Consider the following 21,053-nt stretch of genomic DNA (forward strand, 5'->3'; position numbering starts at 1 on the left):
CTCCCCGTTAGCACCAATACCAACCCTGCTGCTGCAACTAGCACCCCCGCTCAAGGTGAGTCCCCTCTCCCCCTCCTCAAGTCCATCTCCACACTCTCCCATCTTTGAGTGATAGCCTGTGGTGATCATACGTGATTGACTCGACATTACCCAGGATTCATCCCTCCTCCACCTCACCCAGGCTTCACCTGCATGGGCTTGGTTTGTCTTGGCTTGCTGTGCATTCGTGCTCCAGTTCTTGGTTGGATTACATTCCCTGTGGCGTTTGTCTCCATCACATCATTTGGTCCATCTCTACTTTGTTTTTGTGCTTCTCAATGATTACTTTGGGGTCTTTCTTTTTATGATGAGATGTTTCATAACAAATTGAAGTGAGGAATTTTTATGGGCCAACATATTTACATGGACTGATTGGTTTGAGGGTCATGGTTTTCTCTATAGCTCTGTCCCAAAACTAGTGGGCTGCCTACCTAGATAGTATTTTAAAGCATCATTTTGAAGGCAGGGTTTGTGTTGCCTTCTAGGACAGCAACCACGTTCAAGGCCCAGAAAGATAGTATAAGGACATTGTTAAAATAGTCCATGTGACGTCAGTGGTTCAACCTTAATTTTATGAAGCTACGAGAAGAACCCGGATGCACTGCGCCTTGGAGGAAGACGCACACTGTACATAAAAGTCTTTGTGAACATGTCTGATGATTTTGACAGAGAGGATGGCTTGCAATTTTTGCCCAACCTTACTTATTTGAACCCAAATATACATACGATAACTAAGAGAAATCAACATTCTACATCGTTCTACATCATTGTTTTTTTTGTTCACAAAAAGTATTCTCGTAGCTTCATAAAATTACAGTTGATCCACTGATGTCACATGGACTATTTTAACAATGTCCTTACTACCTTTCTGGGCCATGAACATGTCAGTTGCTTTGCTGTCTATGGAGGTTCAGAAAGCTCTCGGATTTCATCAAAAATATCTTAATTTGTGTTCCGAAAATGAACAAAGGTTATACAGGTTTGGAACAGCTTGAGGGTGAGTAATTAATGACAGAATTTTTTCATTTTTGGGTGAACTATCCCTTTAACTGTGAGCATTAGTTTTCTCTTGTCTATTTATCATGAATGCTACTTTTGCAGACCTGCTGTCTATGTGCTGTGATCCACATCAGTTAATTATGAGGTTTAATTTTAGTTAGGTTGCTGCCTGGGAAGGTAGCAGAGAGTGAGGTGGCTCACTAGGGTTTGGTCAGAGCTTGTGTTTTCAGTTCATTTCATATATCGTTGAATGTATTGTGGTCTGCCTATTGTGTATCCTGTACTGTGAGTCAAGGAAGAACCGACAGAATTAGTTTATTAATTAATTTTCTCTTTGTCTCCCAGGCAACGGTCCTCACTTTTACAGTATGAACCGGCCAATGACACGGCACGCCACGCCCTCAGTGGGAGGTTCCTTGCCCTTTCGCCGGCCTTCATCAGTTACTGGACAGCCCAACAACATGCCTCAGAATTCAAATCCAAACATCATCCAAAACCAGCTCAATGGAGGGCCACACTACAACCAAAACCAAGGTAGACACGCTAGACATGCTCAAATGTCTAAATAATGGTAGAAAATGAATACAACAACTAGATAAGGAGCTTGTTTGTCATTTAAATCAGTCTAGTGCTGTCAAAAGTACTGACTTCGGTACCAGTCGGTACTGAAATTTAAAAAATGACAATTTCCCGCTAGCATTTAAGCACTGATGAGCGGATTCCTAAACACCGCTGATTGGCCATTTTGTTCAGGTGCTCAACAGATATGACTGTGATTGGCTACAATGATCATCGTCTCACGCTCTTCACCGAGCACTCGCACTGAAGCACATTTAAAAAATTTTTTTTAAATTTCTGTACCGACTGGTACCGAAGTCGGTACTTTTGACAACACTAGTGGGTTCAGTCTTACTGGCTTGATCTGATTGCTCTCTCTCTTTTTTAACTTACCACATTTCCCGCTAGCATTTAAGCACTGATGAGCGGATTCCTAAACACCGCTGATTGGCCATTTTGTTCAGGTGCTCAACAGATATGACTGTGATTGGCTACAATGATCATCGTCTCACGCTCTTCACCGAGCACTCGCACTGAAGCACATTTAAAAAAAATTTTTAAATTTCTGTACCGACTGGTACCGAAGTCGGTACTTTTGACAACACTAGTGGGTTCAGTCTTACTGGCTTGATCTGATTGCTCTCTCTCTTTTTTAACTTACCATCTCCTTCTGTTTTCTTGTCAACTTCCTCTCTTTTCATTCCTTTTGTTTCACCCACACTCAATTTATTTTTGTTTCCTCATTTCCCTTTCTTTTTGTCCTCTCTGAACTGAATTGCCGCTGTTGTTGGGGTCGGTAGCCACTATGGCCCCTCCACCCCCCTCTATTCTCCAGATCACCCCCCAGCTACCGCTCATGGGCTTTGTGGCTCGGGTTCAGGAGACCAGTAAGTTATTGGTTTGTGAAGATAATCTCGAATGTATGGAAGCCCGTTTCTGCTGCAGAATAAAAAGATAAAGGATTTTTAATTCACATATCTGACATTTTCCCCCCCACAATTCTGAGTTTACAGCTTGATTCAGCCATGGGATGGAAAAATAAAAAAGGCAATTGTGAATTTTTTTTCACAATTTACAAAACTTTTTCTATTGCAATTCTAAGTATGAAAACTCCAAATGGTGATATATAAAAGTCGCAATTACCTTTTTTATTAATTTCATGGTTGAAACAAATTGTGAAATGTAAACTCATAATTCAGAGTGAAAAAAGTCATAATTGTGAGATGTAAATGTGGAATTACAAGAAAAAACGCTGAATTGTGAAAGTCACATTACCTTTCATTTTCATGACCGAAACGGGCATCCATGCAAATGTGTCTCTGGTAGATTAATGAATGTTTTTAACAAGTTTTGCATGCTATTTAAACATGCATGTTTGTGTTTATATATTAAAATGTCTCGTCGTATTTCACAGACTTGTTGCATGTTATTTCACATCTGATTTGATCCATCAATAACCTGCTAAAACATAGTGTTAAGGCATGCAGGGAGTTTCCAACAGTGTGTCCTAACCAGATGCAGTGAGATAAGATTCCAGCCAGAAGTAATTTGTTTATCCACTCCAGATGCGACATGGTTACAAGATGCAACAAAATCAATCACAAATCACAGCCAATCAGAAGAACATGTGAGCAGGCTTGTACTCGCAATGAAATGAGAACATGATCAAATTAATAAAAATAAAAATCCATTTTAACTTTATTCACTATACATACTCAGTGACTTTGTCTTGGAATACACTTACTTGTTCACACAGAGGTTAGTTAGAACATTCTTGTTTCCCAAGATTTGAACTCCATTATCCATTGTTGCTTTCATTATGGTTAAGCCACACGCATTTATGTAAAAAATCTAATTAAAGCCTTTTAAGATTTTACAAAGCACATAATCAGTAACTGTGATTGTCATTGGACATATAGTTTATATGTTCTTGTTTCCAGCCGCAGCGTTGCAGAAATAGAAACCGTTACAAAAATAGAATCCCCTGTCACGGCTGGTTAGGACAACTCTGATTAAAGGTGGGCTGATAAAAAGCTGCTGCTGCATTCTGTTCATGACGTATTGACAATTTTCGAATGATTTTCAACGGTCGCTTTGTCGCGTCCAGTGTACTAGAAAGACTTTAGCTGTTGCGGTGCAGACACGGTGTTACTCACCTGTCGAGAAGAAACAAAGCAACCTCGGCGTCCGATCGCAGGCCTTCCACTCCTTGAGTTCTCTCCAGCGCTGGAAAACTGATCCGATATTTACACGGGTCCTACTTCATGAGTAGACACGCCCCTTACTGCTGATTGGCTACAAGTTTGTTTTGCTACTGGGCCCGAATCAGTTTTCTAAAGCGTTTTTGAAAAATCGCTTACCCCACCTTTAATATGGAAAAGATACCTTTTTTTGTGAGGTGTGGTGTCACGTCGCATCTGGTTAGGCCACCTACATGCTGGATAATTTTTCAGGAAATGTGACGAGCCATTGTTTTGTTTAGCTGTTGCTGTTTAACAGCCTACGTTCTGTATATGAATAATTTCAAATCAGACATGACTAAAAGTAATTACTTAAGGTTCAGTTACTGATAACTTTGAGTAATTCTGTAGAACTGGCACATAAGAGTCAGATTAATCATTTGTTTGTTTCATCTCATAACATTTAATTCAGACTGAAAGAGTTAAAAGTCTAATTTATTAGATGTGGTGGCGAAAACACTAGCTTTGACCATATTTATCTGTAGTGTGTACATGGCCTTAGTGAAGATCCCTTTTAAAAAAAAATTGCTTAACTGCTGTTTTGAGGTCAGTGGTTATTCTACCCTCTCTAAATTTAATACTCCACATTTTCCTCCTTAACTTCCCCATCCAGCATGAGTCATTTGTCTCACATCAGCAAACAGAAGTTCCCCAAGACCCCCAGAAATGGCTTATATCTGAGATTGTTTGTTCAACCCTTTAGTCTCAGACGCTCCTCCACCGCCGCCTCCTGCGGAAGAGGTGGAGTTTGAGGAAGCAACCCCGCCCCCGCCTCCTCCAGAGGACTATGAGGATGAGGAGGGTGAGGATGAGGAAGAGTCAGCGGTGGTGGAGTACAGTGACCCCTACGCTGAAGAAGACCCACCATGGGCCCCTCGAAATTATATGGAGAAAGGTACGTTTCTGTTTTTAGCATTTATTCCTGGCTGTTTCTCCCAGTGCACAGAAAACACTTGTTTGGGCATCTAGGAAAGTGTAGCTCCTACTGATTTGAATGGAGAAAGATCCATATCTCCAACACTGCTGCTCATGATTGCATTTCAATAATGTATATAATTATTGATTAATAATAGCAATGTTATCATAAATGTTGTTTGTTTAGCTCAAATGACAAAAACTATGTATAATCATGCAGATTTTTTACAGTTAATACATTTGACTGAAAATCTATGGACGCCCATTTTTGCTCGAAATTTGTGAGATTGTAAAATAAAAACTTAATGACAAGTTTGCTATAATGATTTGTTACAATATTTAATTTTTATCTGACGATTTTGACTTTGTTATAATTACGAGATAAAAAAAGTCGAAGTTATGACAAAAAGTCGTATCTCAATAGTAGTATCTCATAATTTTGGCTTTTTGTGTCACAGTTATGACACTTCCACTTATTATTTAGTGGAAATGGGCTTCCATAAAAAATGTATATGGTTTTAAATTTTTATTTAATTTGTAGGGTATTGAAAATCTGGCCAATGCTGATAATTTTTTTTTATATTGTGGCCAATAATAACATAAATATTTTAGAAATATAATACAAATTTAAATTAAATCATATAATAAAAACTACATAAACTAAACACTAAAAATTTAAATCAGTCACTTTGAATATTGTATTGAATAAGTAAATAATTTATATATATATATATATATATAAACTACATAAAAATACAACACAGGCAAAAATAAGTTGTTTTAAATATTAAAAGTACATTTAGGCATCACAGCATTATAATGTACAGTATGAAAAATACATAGTGTTATTACATTATTAGTGTTTTTAAATTATAAAATTAGATTTATACATTAGGGTTGTTATAGTTGATTAAAACTACAACTGAAACTAAAAACCATTAAAAAAAAACATTGCTTGAAATAAACTTGAAACAAACTTAAATATAAAAAAATATATTTCAGCTAGCTGTCAAGGCAACATTTCTTAATTTAGTTTAACTTGATGTACTAAAATAACTAAAACTGAAATAAAAATGAATACAAACTATATAGACATATAAAAACAAAAACTTACTAAAACAAAAACACACATCAAAATTACTAAAACTTTAAATTCAAATGAAAACGGAACACACAAAAATGTTCCTATATATATATAGATATATATAAGCGATGCTAACGCTGCTCCAGAGTAAGATTTCATGACCCTGGGCACAAAGTGGTGCTAACCCTGATTCTAAATCGCTTGTGTGAACAGTCCTTTACCCAGGGTTTTAAAGCAGTTTTTAGAATGGCGATAACCCGGGGTTAAGTGCAGTGTAAAAAGCTCGAATTATACTAAATTTATCAGTGGCATAATTACATATTCACTATGAAGCTAAATGAAAAAAAGTCCCTAATATTGGCCTATAACCAATATGATGGGGATATATTGTGCTATATACAGTATTTACAGTGCAGCACAGTCTGACCAGACATTGTTTTTTTTCTTCTTTTTATCATGCCGTTCCTATCAGTGGTGGCTATTTACGACTACATGTGCGACAAAGAAGACGAGCTGTCCTTCCAGGAGGGGGCGATCATTTACGTCATCAAGAAGAACGACGACGGCTGGTTCGAGGGCGTGATGAGCGGCACCACGGGCCTCTTCCCCGGGAACTACGTGGAGTCCATCATGCATTACGCTGACTGAGCCAGCGGGTGGCGCTACTGCTCCTCTGTCCATCATCTTCCCCATTCTTTTGTGCGCACACACACACACACACACACACACAAACACAAATGAATTCAGCTACACTACGTCATGCACAAGCTTGTTGCAGACAGACTGAGAACTTGTGGTGGCGACGATTTTAACGGGAAAAAACTGTTCGAATGTGTAAGATATATACATTAGGAACATTTATTCATCTCTTAATTTCAGCCTCTTAGAGACATGTATCAGAAAAGTGTTGGTTTGCTTGACTTGTGTTGATAGTGATCGCTTTGCTTTCGCTCCTATCCGTCTCTACTCTGGAGGAATGGGTCTGACTAGCAGAAGGACAGTTGTACTTTCTCGTGGAAGACGGCCGTCTTGGATGTGCATGTTCCTTTTACATCACCTCTTAACCGTGTGCTGTCCACTGACCAGCAACTGACAAAAAAAAAGCATTTGCCAAGATTGACAGAACAGGGATTTTATGCATATTGTGGTGCCAGGCAATAGAGAGACACGCATGGATTCAGGTGGGCTTCTTTTCTTTCGTTTTTCATTGCGTTGGGAGTTGGATTTCTTTTAAACCGTTACATTTTGAGTGCAGTTCAGTTTGATATGGTTAGCAGGAGGATATACCAAAGGATTTCAGTGGCGTTTGGGACCGACTACAACCTTAAAATACTTCTTTTTCACCATTCCTTTACATTCATTTCTTTCCAACAAGATTTTATTGCTCGAAATACTTGCAAGTATGTGTATTCTTTGTATGTATGATAAAAAGTACAAAAAACACTATTACATTGTTCAGGAAGTTTGTGCCATAAAGACATGTTCATAGATGGTCATATTTTCCGACGTGAGAGGTTGTTTCTTGAATCTCGGCACCGGATGTGGTGTTCTTCAGGAAGAACATGTGTATTGTGATCTTTAACCTCCGATTCATCCCTTTGACCAACTGTGGACTTAAAGATACAAGACTATTCTATATGTATGTTATATATTGATTTATATTATAGAAATACTATTGTGTTGGTGTATGACTGGTGTAGAGACAAGAGAACCCCATTTATCTGCAATAACAAAGGCACAGTTAGAAAGTCCTCAGTCGGCGAGCTAGAGATTTTTAAAGCACAAGAGATGCACGTGATCTTAGGGAGACCTTATAAAATGTGAAGAACTGATTTTTGGATGAAGAGACACTAAAAAACAGAAACCAGCCCAAGTTTTAAACATCCTCGTACCCACATGCAGATAATGTGGAACAAACTGTACTAATGCACAGAGACCTTTTCTATCGAGTACTTTGATGTCTATATGTAAGTGTGTGTGAGTGCGTGAAACCGATAGATTTCACCGTTTCTGGATCATTGGTGACCGACTCGCTTGTCTGTGTGCAAATCTTTATTTTCAATGAACGGTCTGTGGCGAGGCTGTGTGAATCGAGTCTTGCATGTTGATCATTTCTGTGATTTTCCTGCTGATGGAGAATAAACTGGATATATCTGGTCTACTTGTTCATGCTTCCGCCGAGGTCAATGGTCGTATAAGGTTTTTCTCCTGGAGCGGATAAGAACTAGACGCTGTTGTGTGAGGAATTGATTTCTGGTTGGATTTATCTGTCATCCAGAGCACTGCTAAGAGAAATTTAATCGTTTTACTCTTAACATCTAAGAATGTTTTAGGTTTTATATTAAGTGAAATTAGAAGCGGTCATATAAAAAAAAATCTTTAAAATAATTGCACTTCAAATAAAAATCAAAACAATTGATCATTTTTTTTATTACTAAAGCACAATGCCATTCCGGGGTCTTAATTTTCTGCACCTTATTCACATTTCTATAAATCAGTCAGTTTAATTTTCAGAATATTAAATATATTGAAGCACTTTTGTTGAAGAAAATTATGTAGGAAAACAATCACTTGCTAGCACAGCATCTTGTGTGTATATGCACATACATATATTTAAATGTTTTTAATGAAGTCGGTTATGCTCACAAAGGCTGCATTTATGCACTCAAAAATACAGTAAAAACAGTAATATTGTGGCATTATAATTATTTAAGACATGTTTTCTATTTTAATATATTTTTAAAATGTCATTTATTCCGCAGCAATGCTCCAGTCTTGTCACACGATTATTCAGAAATCATTTTAATATGCTGATTTGCTGCTCAAGAATAATTTATTTTTCATGTTGAAGACCCGTTGTGCTACTTAATATTTATGCGGAAACCATTATATTAATTTTCTCATTTTAATTTAGTCTACCTTCATGTACTAAAATAACTAAAACTGAAATAAAAAATAAACTATATAGACATTAAAAAAAAAAATTACAAAAAAATCACAAATGACCTCGAAATGAACTGGCCGCAACTTAAAATAAAATTAATATGAAAACACAAAATATACAGTAACTCAAAATATTCATACAAATTAGAACAGTATCTCAGTGGTACTAAAAAAAGCTGAAAGATTTTCTTCCGAAGAAAAAGCAGAAATAAAGACAAGCAAACGGAGTGGTCAAATTTTTATTAGTATTAATATGTTTAACATTAAAACCTTTTGGGTTATGTGCAAAGTATAAATCATTCCAACTCATGTTGAACTGGTAGACATTTTAGTAAATTGAAACAATCTTTACAGAATTCATCCATCAGTCTACACCCAATACCTCGGCAGCCCCTAAATGACATAATAGTTACACATTTGATTTAACTCTTTAGAATTTTTTTTGTTTTTTTTTACGATTTTAAAAATGTTTTGCATCCTCTAGATTTGATCCTAGATTTTTCTTCTCTACTATAGGATGTTTTAGCAGTGTATTAACTTACAGCAGAGCAAAATCTGTCGTTTCAAATAAAAATCTAGACTAAAGTGTAACTAGTACAAAAATCAATTCTATGTGTATTTCTTACATGTAATAATTGGCCATATATCATAAATCTCTAGTCAAATATATTTCCAGTATATAATCTGGTATCTGTGACAGTTCACAGTTTTAAATGAACACTAAACATTTAGTGCATCTTTTATAGATTTCATTGTACATTTATCCTCTGCGAGTCCTTCCCTCTCCCATGGTCAACTTGGTACTAGTTATTTTCATACATTACATCCCACACACCCTGTTTGGAGACTTTGAGCTCCCCGCTTAACAGAAACCCAGACACAGAAACATTTTTACTAAGAGAGAGAAACTGGTCCAAATGTTTGCCTACACACGTTTCTACGCATTATATTGCTCTTGGCGTTCAGTCTCATTCTCTCTCTGCAATATTGATTGTTGCTATACAGAGAAACAAATCTGAGAGCAGCACACACTCCCACGCACACACACGCACACTAACAGGGGAAACAGGAAGAGGTTTAATGGAAGGAGAGGAAGGGTCAGAGTGAAATTTGTCAAAAGTGGTTTTATCTTGTTACCCAGCTGTCTTCACCACCCCCCTACGGCTCACAGATAAGAGTCTCCACCACAAACTTGTTCTCAAAGTGGAGAATCTTGTGGCAGTTGAGAGCCTCTCGCTTCTGGATACCTGTGAAAAAGAGAAAAATGCTGGTGAATGCATGTGGCCCACGTGTGTGTCAGAGCTCGATATCTGACAATTATGTCAACATGTACTCTGATGTATCTATATACTCAAATATATATATATATATATATATATATATAGTAAAAAAGCAATACTCTCAAATTTTACAATTTAAAATGTTTTCAATTTAAAAGTGTAATTTATTCCGGTGATGACCAAGCTTAAATTTTTTACATTTTCAGAAATCATTCTAATATGCTGATTTGCTACTAAAGAAACATTTCTGCTAAGTAAACAGTTGTGCTGCTTAATATTTATGCAGAAACCATATATCACGACATTCATTTCTCCTTTTAATTTAGTTTACCTTGATGTACTAAAACTGAAATAAAAACTAAACTATATAGATATTTTAAAAAAGGAATAGAAAATGAAAAAAAAAATTACTAAAACTTAAACATTTTGAAAAATGCATCTAATTATCGATATTGAAAATGGTCATGATGCTTAATATATTTGTTGAACTTGTGATACTTTTTATTTCAGGATTCTTTGGAGTTATAGGAAGTTTGAATAGAAAATAATAAATTGGAAATCTATGAACTGATGTATGAAAATGCACATTTATTTTACCATTTTATTCCATTCAATTTTGTTTCAGTGGTTTTGAGGGTTTCAAATGTCTTTTTGTTTTGCTGTTCAAACCAAAGCCATTAAATATATATTTAAAAAAAAAACTGAACTTTTGTAACATTATAAAACATAATATAAATAAAACACCCTAGTAAAGACTCATAAATGGGACAAAAAGCCGATCTCCGGGTCTGGCGGTAGCACTTTTAGCTGTAGCTTAGCATAGATCATTGAATCTGATTAGACCGTTATGCAATGATCTATGCTAAGCTACAGCTAAAAGTGCTACCGCCAGACCCGGAGATCGGCTGAATGGATTCAAAACGGTAACACTCAACTGTTTAACTCTAGGGGAGTTGGAAAATGAGCTATTTTAATTTAATTTGAATGATTTTTGTTTTAAATCTTTGGTTACAAAATCGGTGCAAACTTCAAAACCTCACTAATGTCTTAAATTCCATTAAAACTATTTTCAAACATAGTGGAGTGTTCCTTTAACTGGCAAATACTGTCTGTAGAGGTTAGTGTGTAAGTAACCGAAGAACAATGGGACACTCGCCAAAAGTACAGATGGATGCATGTGTTTACCAAAAACGGCCTCTCTGTGCTCCAGTTTGTAGGTGTCTCTCCCTCTGCAGAGGCCGTAGATGAAGTAACCCAGCTGATCCACATGCTCCAACTTCCCGGTCACTATCATCTGTTCACGCACCAGGTAGGACTGAGGCAGGTATGTTCCAGCCTGCGAACACAACCAAAGGTTCACAGTCACATGCTCGAACACCAGACTAGAACTGTGTTGCAAAGCCTTGCCAGGTGACAACCTGGACTTCATTTCTGGGCATTAGTCAAGTGTCTCAGTAGGCAATTCAGGAGGTTTTGAGACAGACTAAAGAATGGCTATTTTGAAGATTACCTTGATGTTGACAAGAAGCTCCAGGAAGTCTTTGGGCGGCATCACGACAGAAGTGTTGAGAGGAATGACGTAGCATTTGTTCAGACGCAGATCCAGATAGGCTGTCAGTCTCTAAAAGCAGAGAAGGAAAACCAACATGTTACTATTTTGGTACATGTCATTTATTTTTGGGAATCTGATGAAATTGTGTGTGAATGTATGGCTCTGTGAGGGAGATAAACTTTGGCTCTCACCCTGTTGAAGTCATGAACGATGTCAGCAGGGTCGCTGTCGCTGAACTTGGGCACTGGGATGTTAATGAGCTCCACCCCCTCGTCCTCCAGAACCCTCACTCTCTCCTCAATCCTCTTGGATGCGGCTGGCATATCCATGTCGGTTTCCTCTGGGCTGTCCTGCATCTTGTAATTTTCCTCACGGTAGTTCACCCCGCAGAAATACATCCTCTCCTCCTGAAGAGCATCATTATGAATAGACACATTCATTCACCATGATCAACTAGACACATCATTCTGTTAGATCAGGGGTGCCCAATAGGTCGATCGCAAAGGCAATGCTGGTAGATCACACATAATTTAAATAGACTATGCTTTCTTAACCGGGGGCGCGAGATAACTTAAAACTAAAATATAATAAATTCACTTAGGCTATTTTATGATTAATATGTTAAATAATTGTGCAGGGGCGTAGCGTCTTGTATGCAGGGTATGCAGGTGCATATGGGCCCGGACGTATTGTGGGCCCCCCGAGCCGAGGGGGAACCATTAATTGAAACGAGGGAATGAATAGAGCCCTGCATGGGCCCGGCCCTTCCGACAGCTTATCAATATATTCTCTGCCTGAGTCTGACCCGAGCCCGTGTCTTTTCTCTCTCGCTCTCTTTTACACAGCTGCTGTTGCAGCAAATAGGCTAGTCCAGTTTTGGTTTTTAATGGCAAAGTGGATATATTTCTTTACGTCTCTTTATTAAATTAGAAATATGTTTGGAACATTTTATGTTTGATAAAGCCAAAATTTTATTTATTTATTTATTTTTATTTTTTTAAGTAACAACCAAGCGGCGGACCGAGTTGTACATATAAGTTTGAACAATTTAGCCTTCTCAAATCAACATGACTTGTCTAAAATAAAATCTATAGATATAAAACACTTAATGCAATTCACAATTTTAATTACAAAATTTAAAAGGGTTAGTTCACCCAAAAATGAAAATTGGCCCATAAATTACTCACCCTCAAGTCATCCTAGGTGTATATGACTTTCTTCTTTCAGACGAATCCAGTCGGAGTTATATTAAAAATGGTCTTTGATCTTTCAAGCTGTTTCATGGCACTCAGCAGGTGTTGCATGCATCAGTCCAAAAGCACTTAATTAAATGCACCCACCCATAAAAAAAAAATTTAAAAAAGTGTCTCACACGGCTTCGGGGGGTGAACAAACGCCTTCTACTCAAATATATATATATATATATATATATATATATAGTAAAAAAGAAATACTCTCAAATTTTACAATTTAAAATGTTTTCAATTTAAAAGTGTAATTTATTCCGGTGATGACCAAGCTTAAATTTTTTACATTTTCAGAAATCATTCTAATATGCTGATTTGCTACTAAAGAAACATTTCTGCTAAGTAAACAGTTGTGCTGCTTAATATTTATGCAGAAACCATATATCACTAATTTCATTTCTCCTTTTAATTTAGTTTACCTTGATGTACTAAACTATATAGATATTTGAAAAAAGGAATAGAAAATGAAAAAAAAAATTACTAAACCTTAAACATTTTGAAAAATGCATCTAATTATCGATATTGAAAATGGTCATGATGCTTAATATATTTGTTGAACTTGTGATACTTTTTATTTCAGGATTCTTTGGAGTTATAGGAAGTTTGAATAGAAAATAATAAATTGGAAATCTATGAACTGATGTATGAAAATGCACATTTATTTTACCATTTTATTCCATTCAATTTTGTTTCAGTGGTTTTGAGGGTTTCAAATGTCTTTTTGTTTTGCTGTTCAAACCAAAGCCATTAAATATATATTTAAAAAAAAAACTGAACTTTTGTAACATTATAAAACATAATATAAATAAAACACCCTAGTAAAGACTCATAAATGGGACAAAAAGCCGATCTCCGGGTCTGGCGGTAGCACTTTTAGCTGTAGCTTAGCATAGATCATTGAATCTGATTAGACCGTTATGCAATGATCTATGCTAAGCTACAGCTAAAAGTGCTACCGCCAGACCCGGAGATCGGCTGAATGGATTCAAAACGGTAACACTCAACTGTTTAACTCTAGGGGAGTTGGAAAATGAGCTATTTTAATTTAATTTGAATGATTTTTGTTTTAAATCTTTGGTTACAAAATCGGTGCAAACTTCAAAACCTCACTAATGTCTTAAATTCCATTAAAACTATTTTCAAACATAGTGGAGTGTTCCTTTAACTGGCAAATACTGTCTGTAGAGGTTAGTGTGTAAGTAACCGAAGAACAATGGGACACTCGCCAAAAGTACAGATGGATGCATGTGTTTACCAAAAACGGCCTCTCTGTGCTCCAGTTTGTAGGTGTCTCTCCCTCTGCAGAGGCCGTAGATGAAGTAACCCAGCTGATCCACATGCTCCAACTTCCCGGTCACTATCATCTGTTCACGCACCAGGTAGGACTGAGGCAGGTATGTTCCAGCCTGCGAACACAACCAAAGGTTCACAGTCACATGCTCGAACACCAGACTAGAACTGTGTTGCAAAGCCTTGCCAGGTGACAACCTGGACTTCATTTCTGGGCATTAGTCAAGTGTCTCAGTAGGCAATTCAGGAGGTTTTGAGACAGACTAAAGAATGGCTATTTTGAAGATTACCTTGATGTTGACAAGAAGCTCCAGGAAGTCTTTGGGCGGCATCACGACAGAAGTGTTGAGAGGAATGACGTAGCATTTGTTCAGACGCAGATCCAGATAGGCTGTCAGTCTCTAAAAGCAGAGAAGGAAAACCAACATGTTACTATTTTGGTACATGTCATTTATTTTTGGGAATCTGATGAAATTGTGTGTGAATGTATGGCTCTGTGAGGGAGATAAACTTTGGCTCTCACCCTGTTGAAGTCATGAACGATGTCAGCAGGGTCGCTGTCGCTGAACTTGGGCACTGGGATGTTAATGAGCTCCACCCCCTCGTCCTCCAGAACCCTCACTCTCTCCTCAATCCTCTTGGATGCGGCTGGCATATCCATGTCGGTTTCCTCTGGGCTGTCCTGCATCTTGTAATTTTCCTCACGGTAGTTCACCCCGCAGAAATACATCCTCTCCTCCTGAAGAGCATCATTATGAATAGACACATTCATTCACCATGATCAACTAGACACATCATTCTGTTAGATCAGGGGTGCCCAATAGGTCGATCGCAAAGGCAATGCTGGTAGATCACACATAATTTAAATAGACAATGCTTTCTTAACCGGGGGCGCGAGATAACTTAAAACTAAAATATAATAAATTCACTTAGGCTATTTTATGATTAATATGTTAAATAATTGTGCAGGGGCGTAGCGTCTTGTATGCAGGGTATGCAGGTGCATATGGGCCCGGACGTATTGTGGGCCCCCCGAGCCGAGGGGGAACCATTAATTGAAACGAGGGAATGAATAGAGCCCTGCATGGGCCCGGCCCTTCCGACAGCTTATCAATATATTCTCTGCCTGAGTCTGACCCGAGCCCGTGTCTTTTCTCTCTCGCTCTCTTTTACACAGCTGCTGTTGCAGCAAATAGGCTAGTCCAGTTTTGGTTTTTAATGGCAAAGTGGATATATTTCTTTACGTCTCTTTATTAAATTAGAAATATGTTTGGAACATTTTATGTTTGATAAAGCCAAAATTTTATTTATTTATTTATTTTTATTTTTTTAAGTAACAACCAAGCGGCGGACCGAGTTGTACATATAAGTTTGAACAATTTAGCCTTCTCAAATCAACATGACTTGTCTAAAATAAAATCTATAGATATAAAACACTTAATGCAATTCACAATTTTAATTACAAAATTTAAAAGGGTTAGTTCACCCAAAAATGAAAATTGGCCCATAAATTACTCACCCTCAAGTCATCCTAGGTGTATATGACTTTCTTCTTTCAGACGAATCCAGTCGGAGTTATATTAAAAATGGTCTTTGATCTTTCAAGCTGTTTCATGGCACTCAGCAGGTGTTGCATGCATCAGTCCAAAAGCACTTAATTAAATGCACCCACCCATAAAAAAAAAATTTAAAAAAGTGTCTCACACGGCTTCGGGGGGTGAACAAACGCCTTCTGTAGTGAATAGATGCGTTTTTGTAAGAAAAATATCCATATTCAAAACGTAATAATCACTTTAATGTAGCTTGCACTCACAGTTGTACACTGAAAGCAGCACCGGGCGGATGACGTATGAGGTCAGCTTCGCGCATGCGCCCGCTCAGAAGTGACGCACGCGGAAGCGCAGGGGAGAGATCAAAACAAAACAACAAGTTGACAGAAGGCTGACACTTTGTGTTTTAATATAAGTAACAAAGCTTATTGCAATTATTGGGTGGCTTGCGTGCTACAAATGACGATTGGACTTGAAAACGTTAAATGTTATTTCCAAGCATTTATACCGTAAATAAAACAGCTTGTGAATACACGTAACGTTAATCACTTCAGAAAAATCAACAATAAGTTAACCGAGTTGGAGCCAATAATGTTTGGGGGGACCCATACAAATTTTTTTTTGCATATGGGCCCGGGGCTGACTTGCTATGCCACTGGTGACGTGTTTCGGAGCAGCTCTAGCTGTTTCTCATCGCGCTGTGTGAAATAGCGTCTGAACGGCGGCTCAAAACCGCTGTATGTATATGATATGCAAACTACAGCTGCAGGCTGGATAAATCAAGCCAGGGTCACGTTAGTAAAGTTTTGATGGATGACGACTGTAATCAAGGTAAAGACGATTAGTGACAGATACAGGAGTCATACATGTGTCTGTTATTATTGATGTGCACTGATCACTATAACATTTCTGCTTGAACACAATTCAGTATATTCACGTAGTTGTATATTGTGAGTGTTTTATAACAGATGCTCGTTTTGGAGAAGTTTGTGAGGATCAGAGGTGTTTGTGTAGCCTACATATGGGCATCAGACACTCCAAACACAGAATGATGCCTTCAGATCGCTGAGGGTCCACACATTCAGAATGTTTTTATTTTTCACTTGTATTTTTTGGTGTTTAGTGATCCTGAATGGATCCATAGTAGTTTTTTGCAGTCCTTTGGCGTCTCCCTGTGGTCTTGTTTGGTATGGCAGGTTTACTTGTGCTTATTTGTTAAAATGATTGTATAATTGAGCTTTACATAGTTTTAAGTTGTATAGAATATCTGCAGTGACATTTTTGCAAAGTATGTTTGCAAAAAAGAACGCAGAACGTTTAAATCTATCTTGAATTTGTTTTGTTAAAAAAAATAATGACATGGAAATGAAAAGAAATAACACTAGAATACAAAGGCTACTAAGGGTAGGCCTACTAAGAAATTAACCTTATTATTTTTTATTTTAAAATGAAATTAAATTAATGCAATATAAAGATACATCCCAACAAGCTTTTTATATATTTATTTTATATGTATTTTATTTATTTTTCACTTGGTAGATCTCAGTGAGTTTCTCATTTGAAAAGTAGATCCCCACACAAAAAAAAGTGTGGGCACCCCTGTGTTAGATGCTTCATTATGCTTTAGGAAATGGAATTTAAGACATTAGAGAGGTTTTGAAGTTTGCACCGATTTTGTAACCAAAGATTTTTTTTAAAATCATTAAACTTAAATTAAAATATTTAATTAAATAGTAAGTTAAGTAAGTAAATCAGCTAGTTCAATTAAAACGGGATGTACTGTATAATGTGGAATGTCACAGAATTTGCCAAATTTTGGATGGATATATCAAAAGTAGGTCAGTACACTTAAATCAAAACACGGTTTGGACTAGTGTCTGTGAACATTAAACCACAAAAATACCATTTAAATATGAAGCCTGTGTTCTGCGTGTCTCTGTGTGAATGAATGGCACAGACACACAGTTTTGTTTACTACAGAAGCGCACCTGACGCTTGCCGTGTTTTCAGCCTCTGCTGCCTCAATATGAGTACATCAACCCATGAACATAATCTCTAGAAGTGCTCTGAAAGTCACTTAATGAGCATTTTACCATTTTTTATGAGTAAACTATTGTCATATCATATACAAACAGAAACCTAAAGGTCTTCACAGAAACCCGTCAAAATAAAAGTTTGGTTTAACTTGAAGAAACTGTGAGAGAAATAGTACCTAATGTAATGATAGTACTAAATACTACTAATAAAATTATTAAAACATTACTTTTAAAGGAATATTTACCAGAAAACGTATTTACCAGAAAAACGTAAATACACAACACAGTATTTCTGGAATATTTTTCATATACAACATAATGAGAGCAAAAGAAGATGAAGTAGCTAAGCTTTTCTGTGTTTACAACAGTCATCATGTTGCAGACTCCAGGGAAATTATGAGCAACAAAAACAAGTTCATTTCAGCTAGAAACATCTATATTGTATACATGAAGGTTTGTTTACAGGTGTGTCTAAGAGATGCAGTCTGTAGTAAATGTCCCATGACAATGCTGCAATTTAAAGGAGTCTAGTCATCATTACCTCTCCTTTAGTTCAGTAAACACCAACCTTATGATCTTGCACAGACATATTTCAAAAAAGTGTTTCTGTTTGAAAATATTTAGGGCTGCAAAAATGATCAATAATGAAAACAGTCAACCAACAGATTTTAATATCGATTAGTCAAGGTCTGTGTACGCTGAACCACCATCAGCGTCAAATTCTTCATAAAGCAAGTGGTCACATCAAAAAGAAAGTTAAACAGGGAAATTAAAAATTTATCTCAAACTAAGTTATTTTTATAATGTATTATTATGATTATTTCTTCAATCAAATAAAATGGCTAGTTTTTTTTATTATTAAAATACAAAAATATTCTGTTGCTTACAGTATTTGTTGTTAGACAAAAAATATATAGAACATGTAATAATGTATGGCATAAGATTTATATAATATATATATGATTTTATGGAACAATTTATTTTGTAATGTCCTTGTTATACATGATACATGTATTTACTATAATTACAAAATTAACCTTATTGTAAGTAATATAAAGATGTTAAAACTATAATTAATAGAGCCCAACCGATATATCATTTTGCCGATATTATCGGCCGATATGAGCCTGTCTTATGATATCGGTATCGGCGAATATGTCCACGATATGTTTTTTTTTTTTTACAGAACATATAACGCAGATAAAATGCTTGAAATGGAGTAATTACTTAGTATGTCCAGCAGAGTGCAATCCATTGTTTGCTACTGGCGACCTGGATGAAACGCTTTAAAGCTTAAATCTACAGAAAACCACTGAAACTTTGAATGGCCATATCTCTGTAACGGCGCGGCGAATCCGCACCAAATTTGGGGGATCCCTTCTGCTGGAGGAACCCTCTCGAACGCAAATTGAGTGTACGTCTAGAGGCCCGCTTTCGAATGAGATCTAAATAAACTTCAACTTTACTGTTCAGTGCACTGATGACAGACTCATTTTGGATAAAGTTTATTGTTAAATTGTTAAATGCCCTGCCTCCATTAAGTATCTCTGTCACGTCATTATAAGTGTTTGATCACCACAATTTGAGTGATCATTGCAAAAAATCTGTTTATGTATATACTGAATTCTAAAAATAGTACCAGTCAAATGTTTGGACACACGAATGGGAAAGTGTCCAAATTTTTGACTGGTACTTTACTATAATATACACAAAGAATATCGGCCGATATATCAATATCGGCCTTTTTTAATCCCTAATATTGGTATCGGCCCCAAAAAAACCCATATCGGTCAGCTCTAATTATTAATAGTACTAAGTACACTGTAATGACACCTTAAAGTGTAATATGAAAGTAACTGTTTATACATTTATTTTTTTTCAATAAAAATACAGATCGCTCAATTATCAAAATAAACAGTTAGTTACAAATATCTGCACCCATCAAAAAATTTAAAAATGACATACAAAAATAAACGTACACATTGATTATAAATCCTGATTAAGCAAATATTTGAAGCTGCATATTCAAATGCTCTTCTACTGAATTATTACTAGTAGACTTTAAAGTTATACTAGACTTTTGAAGCTATAATCTAGGACACAAATCCATGTTTTAATTATCTGTGAAGGCACAGCATCTGCACAACATGGAATGCATTCAAAATCACCCTAATGCAATGTTCGGCTTAATCTGTCTACATTTTTTTTTATCATTTTAGACTTCATTTCTTTTAATCTATGCAGCACACACGCATCAATATCTTATGGTCATGCGACGTTATAATTGCATGAATGCACTTCCTGTTGTGGAGTTTGTAAAAAAACAAGCCTAAGACAAAAAGCTTCAAAGACTCACTCTCACGTTTACACACAAACACACCCGTTTCAAATACACACAGCCTTGCCCTCGCGCACACACACACACACACACACACACACACTGCAGATTATGGCTTGGCTAACAGAGGCCGTCTTTGTTTAAATAACCAGAGCCTTCAGGAGTTTTTCCAAGGAACAAAGGTGGCTGGTTTTGGTAGTTCAGTGAGGCTTTGATCACCTGTGTGACAGAGGATTTCAGACCACACAGCACGATCTTTACAGCTCATCTCATGATGAATTGACACCTTTTAACCAATTTAGATAAGTATTAGAGTCTCTGATTGCCAGAAATGTCTAAAGGTAAGAAGCACTGCTCCATGCATGAAACCTTCTGAATCAATTTCTTCTTCTTTCATAAGACATATGCCTGCAGAAACGCTCCTTGTTGAAATAGTGCCAGTGAGATCAGGCTGCACCATTGGTCTGATCGCAGTGGCAGTGTTTCAGCACACAACAGTGTCTTATGAATGATTCACAACCTCTTCTTCTTGATTATCAACCCAATTCGCACACTAGGCGCTGACTCATCCTCAGTGGCAGCTGATGATCGTATCTGAGGAACAGAAGCAGCCAGACGGTGCATGCATCTGAGTGGGAGCTGGTCTCACACTAATGAAAGCCTCCCACGATAAGCTGGCTAAACATGTATTTCCTCTTCCTGATTTTACTATGTTTACGACTGCAACCTATTCAGGAAGTGCAAGGGACAAATTTATACAGCCACATTACTTTAAATGCAAATCTCATATGAAATGAACGGTTTAATTTTAAATATTGCAATGACTGCACAGACATGCATCAGGCTACTAGAACAAGCATTAAAAAATGCAATGCATGATTACACATACACACACCTTTGAACGTGCATTCCTTTTAATGCAATATTTTTTACTTATCTGAACATTGCACGTGCATGCATTAGGAATCTTGATGGAAAACAT

The 21,053-nt window shown here is 36.8% G+C and overlaps 2 protein-coding genes across 3 annotated transcripts in view; one reads left to right on the top strand and one right to left on the bottom strand.

Annotated features, from left to right (window-relative positions):
* abi2b (abl-interactor 2b) overlaps nt 1–8,172 on the top strand; it is a 20,374-nt gene extending 12,202 nt beyond the window's left edge. The window contains exons 8-11 of the mRNA XM_016266984.1: nt 1,384–1,572; nt 2,397–2,483; nt 4,540–4,731; nt 6,308–8,172. Coding sequence (XP_016122470.1) covers nt 1,384–1,572; nt 2,397–2,483; nt 4,540–4,731; nt 6,308–6,483 — 644 coding nt within the window. The 3' untranslated portion in view covers nt 6,484–8,172. The remainder of the gene's footprint in view (nt 1–1,383; nt 1,573–2,396; nt 2,484–4,539; nt 4,732–6,307) is intronic.
* Nucleotides 8,173–9,001: 829 nt separating this feature from the next.
* Nucleotides 9,002–14,935, bottom strand: itm2ba (integral membrane protein 2Ba). 2 transcript variants are annotated; one of them, XM_016266889.1, is made up of 4 exons: nt 14,671–14,935; nt 14,438–14,548; nt 14,113–14,263; nt 9,002–10,025 (listed from the first exon to the last, which is right to left on the bottom strand). In XM_016266889.1, the coding sequence occupies exons 1-4, from the start codon at nt 14,917–14,919 to the stop codon at nt 9,937–9,939; spliced, it is 600 nt and encodes a 199-aa protein (XP_016122375.1). In that variant the 5' UTR covers nt 14,920–14,935; the 3' UTR covers nt 9,002–9,936. The 2 variants fall into 2 exon arrangements, with proteins under 2 accessions (XP_016122375.1, XP_016122374.1); XM_016266888.1 differs by lacking the exons at nt 14,113–14,263; nt 14,438–14,548; nt 14,671–14,935 and adding exons at nt 11,244–11,394; nt 11,569–11,679; nt 11,802–12,124.
* Nucleotides 14,936–21,053: the final 6,118 nt, after the last annotated feature.

The sequence above is a fragment of the Sinocyclocheilus grahami genome, unplaced genomic scaffold (genome assembly GCF_001515645.1).
Source record: "Sinocyclocheilus grahami isolate Dianchi unplaced genomic scaffold, SAMN03320097.WGS_v1.1 scaffold34.1, whole genome shotgun sequence".
In the NCBI taxonomy this organism is placed as follows: domain Eukaryota; kingdom Metazoa; phylum Chordata; class Actinopteri; order Cypriniformes; family Cyprinidae; genus Sinocyclocheilus; species Sinocyclocheilus grahami.